The sequence below is a fragment of the Electrophorus electricus genome, chromosome 4 (assembly GCF_013358815.1).
Source record: "Electrophorus electricus isolate fEleEle1 chromosome 4, fEleEle1.pri, whole genome shotgun sequence".
Taxonomy (NCBI): Eukaryota; Metazoa; Chordata; class Actinopteri; order Gymnotiformes; family Gymnotidae; genus Electrophorus; species Electrophorus electricus.
Window position 1 is genome coordinate 28,949,461 of NC_049538.1, and position 13,219 is coordinate 28,962,679.

Here is a 13,219-nt window from a genome sequence, read left to right on the forward strand (position 1 = left end):
TATGCAATAATAAAAATAATTTTTGGGCTTTGATAATTGATTAAAGGCTAGCCTGGGTCAAGCTGAGCTGTCCATACAATATCTTGCACTGAAGGGTTTTCTCAGAAGGTCTTATTCCTACAACTGCTAAGATACTTTTGAGAATTTACTCAAAGTGTAAAATCCTTTTTTAAAATCTGTCAATTGGGGCATTTTTTAAAAGTTATGTAATCTGAATAGCCTTACATTTCAAAATGGTATACATGCATTTACTTCATACAATGCCATTATTTACAAACCAAACAAGTCACTTTTCAATCCAGTCTGCATGACAGTGCAAAGCAATAAGCTACTCGGGTTACACTGCAGCCATTTCATAGCCTATGCATTTCACCATCCCGATGCTTTATCATCCTAACTTCTCAGTAAAGGTGCAACCTGTATGACTGAATCCTACATGTACACAAGAACTTCTGTAATTTGCTCAGCGAATTCTCCTTAGCTGCTGTTCTTACCAAATCAAGTGCAGATAGGCATAAATCAGAGGAATAAATCAGACTGGCGCTTGACGTTTTACGCATCTTTAATGTGTGACAGAACAACAGCTGGACAGTTCCCGTGTTGGAATCAAGTTGTTCAACTTGAATGGATATTAAGAAAGTAACTAGTGATTACACCAACTCATTGTGATATTAAGCTAAACATTCTCAAGTACCATCTACGATTAACAAATGTATCTAAACACCGCATGTGCTCCTCTGTCTGAGGTTCTGAAATGTGGTCGCCGAAAAAGCTAATCACGTGACGACTTTGCCAACCTCCCGTACCCGATAGGCGCGCACTGGTTTCTGGAGATTTTCACGTGAGAACGCGACGAACCATCACTTGCATATTGTAGCCTGTTCTCGTTCCTGCACTGCTGGGGAGGTTATATGCGCGTTTTGCAACGGTTTGACTAGCACTCACGAGCCATTTACGATGGTAGAGGCGTGCAATCTTCGTTTTTCGCTACACTTCGTTCCTTCTATATGCCAGCACGCTGATAGCAGTGGATGGTCTGAGCAAGCTGTAATTCGCTTCTAATCAGGAAAGTGCCCGTTTGATTTGGGATCTTGTTCTAAGAAGATGTAAGGACCAGTAAGCTTTCCCCTCTCCAGTATCCTGTTCACAAAAATGCAGAAGGGAATCCGACTTAATGATGGCCATATAACCTACCTGGGTCTTTTGGCAAAGAAAGATGGTACAAGACGAGGCTGTTTGAGCAAAAAGAGCTCCGACAACACAAAATGGCACACCAAGTGGTTTGCTCTATTACAAAATATGCTTTTTTATTTTGAGAGCGAGTCAAGCTCGCGACCTTCGGGGTTGTACCTGTTGGAAGGCTGCGTGTGTGACAGGTCGCCGTCACCCAAACCCTCGCTCTCTGCCAAGGAGTGCTTAGAAAAACAGGTAGGACATAAGCGCAATGACAACTTTCTCTTTTATCTCCATCACTTGACAATACGCTGCAAGAATTACTTGCTTAAAACGAAGTGGGTTAAACGTAGTCTGGAAAAGTGCTAAAAATGGCAATTCTGCTTCTAGCCCACAGCGGGGTTTGTTTTATCTGTGTAAACGAAATGATGTGCACGGAAGGATGATCACGCGTTTGCTGAGAAGACAACAATTCTATAAGTAGCTGAACAGACATTTAAGCAATTTCAGAATAGTATGTTTACTTCAATCCAATATTTCACTCTGTAATGCGGGTTTCTTTTTGTATGAAATAACATGTTTACATTTATACCACTTCACTGAGCATTTGATAAGATACGTTACATAATTTGTGCATTTTCTAAGTAATTATTTACATCTTTTAATACAAAAGCACTGCCAGTATTTACTGTATAGTATGACTAAAATAATGATTTAATGACTTTAAAGTACAGTATTAACAATTTATTTTGGCTATTCTATAAACATAGTTTATATCTCTTTCTTTGTGTTTAAACACTTTATGCTATAAAATGCATTATATATATCTCAGAATTTAAGAATTCCTGGTTTATTACAACCTTTGTCAAGTAGATTTTTTCTCAAGAGAGAAAATTACGCTAGAGAAGGTACTTTATAAACCTCAGAGTCGCCATCATGCGGAAAAGTAGCGTAAAATCACTGCCTGTTGACGTATTGATTTAATTTCTGCGCTGATATTAATAGCATCCTACCTTGGCAACTGCATCTTCTAAACGTGTTTAATAACATGCTTGTTTTTTAAACCAACTATCAATCGAGACAAGATTTATGTGTTCTGTAAAAGATTGTCTTCACCAAATGGCGTTTTTCTTCGTCAAATGGAAATTTATTAGTCTGCAATTAATGACACACCAAATAACTAGGCTGCCTCAGCATGCCCAGTTACTCAAATTAAAAAGTAGGGGTACTTATGGTGTACTTAAGGGGCACTTATAAAGTACTTATGCATGCTTTCAGATTTTTTGTAGGTTATTAATTTTTGTGTACACAATGATTGTGGGTCATTACAAAAGAGAAGCTTTCACAGAACTGCCTCACTTTGTCTGAATTTGCCCTAAAATGCCGGGGGAGGGGGGGTATTTATCTTATCCAGATTCTAACTCAGAACAGATACTATTCTCTGTTATTATTATAGCCCCAATTTAAATGTATCTCACTGCAAAACTGAGTTTGACATAACTCAGATTAAGAAAATAAAGCAGCCACATTGGTTTCTCCACAGTAGGTTTCCACATACTGCTAATAACAGATGCTATAACCTTAATACACCCATGCAATATTTAAGCTTATTCATAGCTGATGTCTGAACTACCAGTTTGAAATCCCATTTCAGTTCCAGCAATTGTCGTTGTTGACTTAATGGGACAACTATTGCTTTCTGGCCTATGTCGTTGACTAAAGTAGTTGCTTTGTGCCTTGTGCTAAGATGGTCCCTTGCTCTATCATGAGTCTGCAGTGGCAGAGTTTCTAAGCACTGCAGTTTGTCGGGAGGCTAGGCCCTTCCTGTGAACAGCTGGCCCTGTGCTGACGAAGCAGGATGCGACGCACGGTCGAATGCTTCACGTTTCTCTTTTTATTCTTCCAAAGGGCAGAAGCAATTTTTTTTTTTTTTCAAAATCAACATGATTCAGTAACTTCACCTCACAGACACCAGACTCTGGTTTGTCCAGGTGTAAATCATTGCTTTATTCCTCAAAGTTTAACACATATTCACATTTTGAGTTTGAATGATGAAAAATGATGGTAGTAATAAAAGGGTCACTGTAAGAGTGAACAGACATTAAATGTTATCATATGGACTAAAAATACAGACATGAATACTATCTAAATTAACACATCACTGACTGAATGATATATGGTTGTTCCACGAAAGCCAGTGCATTTCTTCTTTTGCAGAGTGTGCTTTTTGTTTATTATACTATCAACTATATTGATTATGCTATCCACAATTATGATTGATAATCATGATTGACATTTAACGGTAAACTACTGAACTGGCACTAGATTGCTGTAATTCTTTGTATCATTCAACATAATTAGGTTACCTGCTCATTCTCTGTTTGATGTATGAGGAGATGCTGTGTTGTCTATATTGCACAATTATGCACACATATAATACCAATTCACATTATGTATTCAACAGCATAATGCTATGTATTCAGAGTGTTTTTCTAATTTTACTATTTACTGTGCATAATTAATGATAGAGCTTTTATTGCAGCTTTAGTATTACATTGTAATTGCACTGTATTTTCATCTCAGAAAACAATATCATCTGTATCCTATAATAGTAAACTGTACTGGCTTGATTAATTTATTGGTTAATCTTTAAAAAATCTGCCACTCAGATCTTAAGACATTACTTTCCTTGGTCTCTTTGTCCATTTATAAAGGTCATTGTTGAATTAATAACTTGAGGGTTAAAAAACATTTTTTTTGTGCATGTTAACCTACCTCTGCTTAGCCTACCTGTTGCTCAACCTAGCAAGAGTTCTCTTGCACATGGATGGTACAGTAGAAAAAGTGCAAATTTCCAAATCTTAAAACCTTTCAATGGGCATGTGTTGTTTATGTTATCATGTTGCATGTCATTTGATAAACCACAATGACTTAAAAATGGATTCCATTTCACCTTAATGGGTTTCTTAATTTTATTTTCATGTTTCAGTATTAAAACTGCAGCTGGATGTTGCAGACCACACCTGTGTCAGTGAGAGCCAGTGCACTACAACCTAGAACATGACTTAGTGAGCACAAGGGGGTTCTCTGCAATCTGGACATCATTTACATGTGTTGTTCTGATAATCACTAGAAAAAAACTGTGATTTTTTTTCGCTGGTTCTACCATTCATTTATTGTCTTTCTTTTTAATATATCTGCATTTGAGCCCATGGTTCCTATGGCAACTCCTATTTGCATTAGAAAAAGAGGGCCAGTGTGTATAGCAGTGGCAGAGACAGCAGACATGCAGCACTGCGTCGCGCCTTCCTCATTAATACTAACGCTGTTTGTGCTAAATTTGCTTCGGCACAGTACCTCGGAGGGGTCATGCCCCATTTATAGGAAAGCGATTGTCTCTGTCAGTCTCGCTTTCAGTGAGAGCTATGTTTTTTGTAAGGTTTAATAGAGCGAAAAAGGAAGGGGTCGAGACTTAATGCGTGTCGGCCGCAGTTGTTCCTGTTTGCTTTCTGGGTGCTCTGTAGTGGCACAAGAGCCTAGACTCTACAAGAGCAAATAAGAGAGGAGGCACAAGAGGGAAAACGGACTTAAAACAAGAGGGAAATTAATCTGCACTGGTACCGCAATGCATTGTGGGATGAGCCGCAGCCTGGTGGCAAAAAAAAAAATGCATGCTAATTTTCAGGAAGCACAGATGAGACACATTCGCGATGGCACATGGACCATGCACCTGGGAATTTTAAAGCTAGCTTCTTTTCCAAGAACATGACTCTGGTCACCAAGGAAAGTGCAGCAGATGGATAGAAACACGTATAAAGAACCGGCTTTAAAGATCAGACTGCTTTAGGTGTCAACTGTATTTAACATACCATGAATTTGATTCGCAGCAAACAAGAAGGCACCCCATTCCTGACAAATTGCTTGCATTATTTTGCTCATTTGTGGTTTGGTTTATGTAGGACTTGCCCGTGTTGTTCAGGTTGTGGAAAACCACTTATGCACATTGTTCATGAAGTTCCAGTGACTGATCTTTTCACTCGCTGATTATTATTATTTCAGTAAATTGGAGCTAAATGCTGTCTATGTTATCAGCTATGATCTTCCATAGATCGCTGATTTGACTAGATGGACTGGTAATAAGCCCTCTTGATTGATCAGTGTCATGATACACCAAAGATTCTGTTAGGCATATATGTTATTTTCTTCAACCAGTGATTCAGGGAAATAATTCAGCGTTATTTGTTCCTCATGTGACTCAGTGGTGTGCTTCTGAAACACATGCTTAACACATACAAAACTGCTGCAATTAACATGTGTGAAGCCATAAATGAATGGAGAAATGTGTGAATGTATATGACTCAGCAGTAAGCTTAATGTATGAGACCAGAGCTCTGTTGAGTAGATTTTTTGTCAGCACCATTCACCTTGAACAGAGGTAAATAGAAAAAAAATGCTGGAAACTGTAACAGGGTGGTACCGTAAGTGTAGGAACATATGATGTAACTTCATTGTGACTCGCCATGAATATGTATATTAAAAGCCTGATGTTGCATCATTATCTTCTGAAAATAGACTGATATGGGGTTTTTTTACCCAGATTCTGTGCTATGTAAAAGAGTTTGTCTTTGCCTAGTTTAGCCCAATCATAAAAAAGTATTCAGTATCATTTTGTAAATAACATGTTGTAAATCCAAAAATCAAACTTTTTATAACCATGGTACATATTCAGGTAACTGTGTAACTGCTGGCACTATTTCCCTAATGCTGTGAGGAGTACCGTACGCATGAACACAACAGGATAATGAGCTGAGGTGAGACCCAGGGAACGCCCCAGACTAATCCAGGGGGAATCTAGTTCTCTCCATCACGTGTTCTCGGCAACTGTTTTTCCTTTGTCTGTCTCTTGGTGAGCACCATCTGACTAAACACAGCAAAAAGCCCAATGTTGGCTCTTAGTATCTGTTTTGGCCCATTTGGACTTTTATAAGTGCCAGTTAAATACTGGGGCCTTTTGCTGTGTGGGTCAGGACATATTTTGCAGTTCAGCTTTCCTTGGCATGTAGAAATAATACCAAGAGACCACATTGCTCTCTTCAGTGGTAAACAGTTACAAACCTCCTCTTGTCAGGAGTGAGCATACAGTTGTACTATAAGACATCAATCAGGAAATTACATCGAGAGAGTGAGTTCTTCCTGGGACTCAGGGTATGACAGGAATCTTAAAATGAATTTAAAAGTGATAGTGAGCCTGGTCCAGTCATTGAAACACCAAGAGCATTACCTCCTAATAGCATGAACACATTAAACACTCTGGATCTGGGTTTGATTATCCAGCCTGCCTACCATTTAATTTTATACTTTGGACTTGCACTTTATGTACACTTGCTGTGAACATCTATAATTGTGTTATACAAGTGTAACATATACATACATAGTGTTAATGTAATTTTCAAACAGGACTAATCTAGCTGGCAGGCCTCACAGAAATAGAGTGGAATGAATGCCTAATGGATGTGAGGACAGTTATCAACACAACATAGTATAAAATGTATACTGCACTTTAAAAGAGTCAAATGCAAAACTCAATTACTACATAAGTATTGAATATAGACTTCAAATGTGTCTTGAAATCTATTTTCATTAATTTACCTGCTCCAAAATATTTAGTTGATGTCTGTGGCCACATTTCACTGTTGAAAATTTAACTTTGCTTACAGCAATGAAAAAAAGTGCACAAGGCTTGATGTTGCACAGTTGAAAAGCTGTAATTGGTTGGTTGGATTGTGACATCACAGAAATGTTAGCCAGTCCTTTGATTGTGTGTGTTTCTTTAGTCCAAGTCAGATTCTGAGTTGTAAATCTGTCAAATGTTGGCCTTACACCAAATTACTTTTCAAAGGATTTCACTATAAAATTCCAATGTTGGAATAAAAACGAGTTGCTGTATGTCACTGTCATCATGATTGTCATCATGGTGATTATTGGGATAGCTTTTTTAAGTCTTTTTCTTGTTTTAATGATAAATGATAAAATCATGATATGATAATCTTAAACACAGTTGATATTATTATGAGCTTTTGTCTTGGCTCATGCAAATAGTGACATGCTTCTGTCATCAACCAATAGGTGAGCTCTCTCCAGCATCAAACAGGAAACGGAAACACAGGTACAGGAACAGCTCGGACATGTAGAGAAGACATGAGACATGGAGCAGACGCCAAGCTGTAACATTGGCCCGAGTGCCGCAGGGCGCGGAACAGGACGCACAGACTGCCTTGACGTAATGAGACATTTAATAACAAAACAAACAAACAACAACGGCGGAACTCATACATGGTAACAACGATAAACATGAACACACAAACAGTTTAAACACTAACCGTGACAACAACATAGGCAGCATTAACATAAACAATCAACAATGACCAATGACGAGACACACACAGACGGGGGTTTAAATAGACAAAACAAAGAACCCCATACAGGTGTGTGCCATCTTTCTTCCTCTAATACATACATACACATGTGAACCGCCTTGCACGCGGCAAGCCATACCACGTGACTGGGCGGGGGGGGGGGGGGGCCTCCCGTGACACAAGTAGTCTTGTCTTTTCTTTTCTTTTTTTGGCTGTTTTTTTTTTTTGTTGTTTTTTTTTTTTTCAGAACAAACCACTGCCCACGTAAGAGCATCTGTGGCCAAAAGCTGCTTCTGTTTCTGCTCCATTGTTCAACAGTTTTCTTCTTGCAAATGTCCAACAGGAGTAGGATGGGAAATAATCTCACAAGGAATCTAGTTGTAGTCAAGCAAAGAGTGACCCTGCAAGAGCCTCAGTCTGTGGAAAATCACGTGACTGAGAACTCTGTGACTAATGACACATTGTCTTTAGATGTGAGAGGTTGTCGACTTTAGTCTTTTAAAATTTTTCCTGGAGTCTTTTCAAAGTTTTCCAGTGTAAGGTTAATATAAAACTTGAAATTTGACAGTAATGGAAATTTTAGCTTGATTCTAACAATACAATTGTTTCTTGAGCCTAACAAGATTTATTTTCTTTTGTTATAAAACACTAGGCAATAGGCAATATTAGGTATTTCTAAGTATTTCTTATCCTGTAAATGGTATTTGAGAGGAAAAATGACATTTGAGAGTAAAATTGTTTAGCCTTAGTAATAGTAATGAAGCAGAAGGACTCTGTTTTCCATTGAAAATGACTGAAGTCATGAACTGCAGTTCATGACATCAACACCTCAGTACTTTTTCTAAGTCTTCTAAATGGACTGTATCTCTATATTTATTTATACTTTCTTCCTCTAATACATACATTTGGAATTCTTCTGGAACACATTTGTGGCATTCAGAGATTCTGCTCAAGTTTCTTGACCAAACACTGTTAGAGATGATAAATGTACCGTTGGACAGGTCTAGGTGGTATTGTTTGCGGAGCAGTGATCAGCTATGACTCGTTAAATGTGCTAACACCACTTATGCCACTATTCCACATTTAACATGTTACCGCAGTGCTGTTTTTTGGCGGCAGGTTTTATGGATTGGAATATGTTTTATGAACACTAAAATTGTGGTAGTAAAACACAAAATATGTAGTAACAAATTAGGATTCATTTAAATAGACGTATTGTTCGAATATTAATAAGCATTTCGTTATGCTTCTGGATTCTATTCATTATATGCATTTATTCGTGTTCAGCATGACGTTAGTAGAGCCAATTAGAAAATGCAGCATTAATCACTTGTGGTTTCTTAAGATGAAAGAGATTAAAAAAAGAATTTTGCATTAGACAGTACAAAGATGGATCGGTCACTTGCGTTTTAGGGTGGTTCTTTTAGATGCCTTTGGTTCGTACTGTGTTCATAAGAACCGCAACAGAATTTGTTTAGAAACGCTTATTTGGTACGCACCAGAGTTCGGAAGGAAGCGTTCATACTTACTCTAACGAGCCTCACCGCACTAACAGAGCAATCAAATCTAGCGAATCTATGAACTAGACACAGGATGCTACACTAAACGCAGAACAGAGTGCACTGAAAAAAGTTTTAAGTTTACAGTTCGGTACCAGCATCGGAAGCGTAGATCGGCTTCGCTTGCTACCTTCTTTGGCATGTGCAGCATAGGAATTTCTGTCGCTGTTTTGACTCCTTTATCCATTTTACCACATCTTACTGTGTTTAGAGATGATATAAAAATACCACCAGCTATATACAAGCACAATAAGTGCGTTAAGCCATTAGACATACAAGTATCATATGTGGATCACACGTCACTTTTTAAAACCTATTTTGGTTCAAATATTGCAAATTTATGAGTGTAAACGCTAAGCAAACCAGGACTAAAATTTAACAATGAAAAATGTTCTTGTTTGGTCCGGACCAATGGAACCGAAGTACAAGTATGAACACACCCTTAAGTGTAATATACTGTAACTTCTGCCTTATAAAACCCTCAAAGCTAATTACTCTTAACTGGGGGCTACCTGATAAACACATTCACACAGTTATTATATAATGAAAGAAATTAAAACATGAATTTTAGGGGATTTTTTCGGTCTCTGTTTTTGCATTGCGTTTACCATTCTTTATAGGTCCCACCTTCTTGCAAACCACAATTTGTCGATCATGTATACACCCAACAAGGAACAATTGGTCAGACTGCTTCTCAGTGTGCGTGTGTGTAGCTGTTTCTTAGAAGGATATCAGCAGAGAGAATACATGAATTTTACCTTCTATATTATCTAATAAGAATTTGACATAAACAGTCTCTTACACGCACACGCCACAACTTAAAGTCAGATTAAATTACAGTCAAAAACAAATAAAAACAAATTTGACAGAAATATAGAGTTTGTATGGTAGTCTGTAGTAGACTAGATTCCCAGTTGTGGATTGCATATCTGCCTTGTTAAAATTTCATTTACATATTTAAAACAGATGTATGTCTTTGAGGAACGCATACCTGGGTACGTCAGAACTACTGAAAAGTGTCTAGAAAAATGTGTTTGTGTGTGTGTGTGTGTGTGTGTGTGTGTGTGTGTGTGTGTGTGTGTGTGTGTGTGTGTGTATACAGTTATTAGTCCCGTTAAGTCTTTAAGTAAGTCTAATAAATAGAACCAAAATAAGGTCACCCTATGTCACCTTGAACACACTTCAACAAACATATTCTTCAGTTACCAAAAGGAAAACTTTTGGTAATGTATAAAACAATATTCACCTGAAACACACCAATAGCAAATCTCCCACACTTTCTTTTGCATAACTAGCTATATACTTTCATCACAAAAAACAATTACCCTTAAGTTTTCAGATACTGCCATTTAAAACATAAAACTCCAGTCACCATGGTAACTCAAATAACAAGCACCTGTCATGGTTTAAACACACTTTATTGTTAACTAAAGCAATAAGCCACAAGAGGCCGATCAAGTGGCTTATTGCTTTTAGAAAACAATAAAGACAACATGATAAAATACACCAGTGCTCAATAAATAATTACATTTATTATTAAAAATATTCACAATAAACACTTCTTCAGCCAGTCAAATTCTGCTAACAAGCTTTTGTTACTAAGCAACCCAATGGCAAAGATTAGTCTAGAATTGAATTAATACAGAATCCAGTAAGTGTAAGGCAGTCATCGTATATTGCTTCGGCTACCAACATGGCTCAGCCAATCAGATTTTAACACCGGAAGTATCCGTTTTATAAACTTAGTTTTAAAGGTGCAATCAACCAGTGAGAATACAATGAGAAATCATTAATGAGTAATCAGTAATGCAGTTCGAATCCATGCAAATGCAACAAATTAAATAAAAAAATTAATAAAGGGTGGAGAAGGATAGAATATGTAGATGCTTTCAGATAGGTGTATTATATGATGCAGTTAATATAGAGGAATGTATAAAATTGCTGAGCAGGCCCAGTTGTCCTCAATTTTGGATCAAGAAAACAAGAGGAAAAGATCTGACTTTGAAAGACAGTTCATTACTGGCACAGGAGTTTCACTGGATGATTTGACGAGCATGTAAATTATGTAAATCATGTGCTATGTCTTTCGAAATCACCAGATCTCAACCCAGGTGAGCACCTGTGTAAGATTCTTGACCAACATGTTAGGCAGCACTCTCCATTACCATCATTAGAACATCAGCTGAGGGAACATCTTTTGGAAAAAGCCCTCCTGAGTTTCCAAGACTTGTAGAAGGTTTGCTAATGAACACTTTCTAGTGGCACTAGTTATTTGTTCCTTTGTCACACATATCTCAGGAGATCTCCAGGATGTCTTTGTTGAAATAGAAACCAACATCTAAGCAATCAAATGACCATGGAGAATGTAACATAATTTTTTTTATGACATTTATGAATGGTCTTATAATTTAGAACAATGTCAATTTTCAGTGCAGTGTTCAGGTCCATGAATAGTTTAATGAAAATTCACTCTTCTCAGATTTGTTCATTCCACCTTATTCCCCATACTGGGAAATGACCTTACTGGCCAGAGAAGATACCACGTGTGATGTAGATGAAGTCCTTTGGGCTGCCCTTGCCCAAAGCTATGATAAAATGGAAAAAGAAATCTACATTTTTACTTTCTTTCTAAAGATTCTTCCTATGGACCTTCTATGTATGAATTGCTATTTTGTCTCAAAAACTCATTTGCATCTTCATAAATAAGAGCTTACAATGCAAATATACTTTTTGTATTATATCAATTATCTTACACTCACTTTTTACAAGGAGGATGAGATCTACCTATTGTGCATACTGTATATTTTAAGTCAACCACAAGCAATGATCCAAAATAATTCCTTATTAGAATGCACAATTTGTAACCCTCTACTTTGTTACCACTGGTTATCAGTGATGAACGAGGCAGAAGACACATTCCTGACTGGAGTGGCACACCATTTACAAAACAGCAGTGAAGCTGAGATAGTACTTGGTGTTGCAACTGTTATGAGTCTATCAGACAAAGGAGCCTTGATGGCATTTTTACACATACGAATGTCCCCGCTGGGTTGAGGGTAGTCTGTCACCCAAAACATTCAGCCAACAGCAGAAATTGACCACAACTGATGAGGAATTGGAGGATGGCTAACCCAAAGTGTGCATTGCACAACACTTACAAACATGTACAAATGTTTCTGGCTCTTTATTCAGTCTGTGTAGTTGAACCTGGACAGTGGAAAGTAATATCGCTGAGACTGGGAAGCCTCAGTACTGGATGTTCCTTACAGGGTTAATAAGGTCATAAGTTAGTAGAGTGAAGAGGAAGTAAACCGAAACAGTTCAACCAGGATAGGGCATATGTCTAGTATGTAATTGTTGATTCAGTTCATCCCAGAAGAAGAGCAGAGCCTTAAAAGCTGGTACAAGCATCACTGTCTTTGAGAAGTACACTAGAAAGAAATATATGTCTTGGCTAAAAACAGAGCCAAACCAACTCCCAGAAGATGTTCTGCAAAAAAATATATATATATTTTACAGCATTTGTCTTCAGTATCCATACGCAATTACTGCAACTCAGTCAGGTTTTATCTATGTTTTATACTTTTCCAAAAAATATATTCAAGAATAAATAACTCTGTTTGTACCCTAGAGTAAACTGCAATCCATATTGACCTCTAATAGCAAGAATGACAATATAAACATGGAGACATTAATATGGAACGTGCAGTTTCTGTGATGGTGAAATCCTTTCCCATTTGCTATAGCCTGATCATTGTCTTTTTTGTAACATTTCCAACAGTACCAATGAGTGTGTATGGCTGTGTGTGTAAAGGAAGGAATGTCCCTTGAATGTTATAATGTAGGCTATGTGGTGATTTTTTTTTTTTTTTTTGTATTTCAGACCAAAAGCCTTTTAGTTCTTCTACCACTTTTATTCTCCTTTTCTCTCTTTTATCTTTTTAAACGGCAACTATAATTTCACTTAGACCAACATATCAGAAGCTTTGAATGTCATTTTCTGGAAATCATCTTGAATTGTACATAAACATTCACCTTAGGTTATGTGTATCTTAGAACCTTGTCTACTAC

General features: G+C 37.4%; 1 protein-coding gene across 2 annotated transcripts in view; it reads left to right on the top strand.

The window, feature by feature from the left end:
* The first annotated feature begins 841 nt into the window (after positions 1 to 841).
* rasgrf1 (Ras protein specific guanine nucleotide releasing factor 1) overlaps positions 842 to 13,219 on the top strand; it is a 39,537-nt gene continuing 27,159 nt past the window's right edge. For both annotated transcript variants that reach the window (XM_027004596.2, XM_035525324.1), the window contains exon 1: positions 842 to 1,428. In XM_027004596.2, the coding sequence (XP_026860397.1) occupies positions 1,153 to 1,428 (276 nt within the window). In that variant the 5' untranslated portion in view covers positions 842 to 1,152. The remainder of the gene's footprint in view (positions 1,429 to 13,219) is intronic.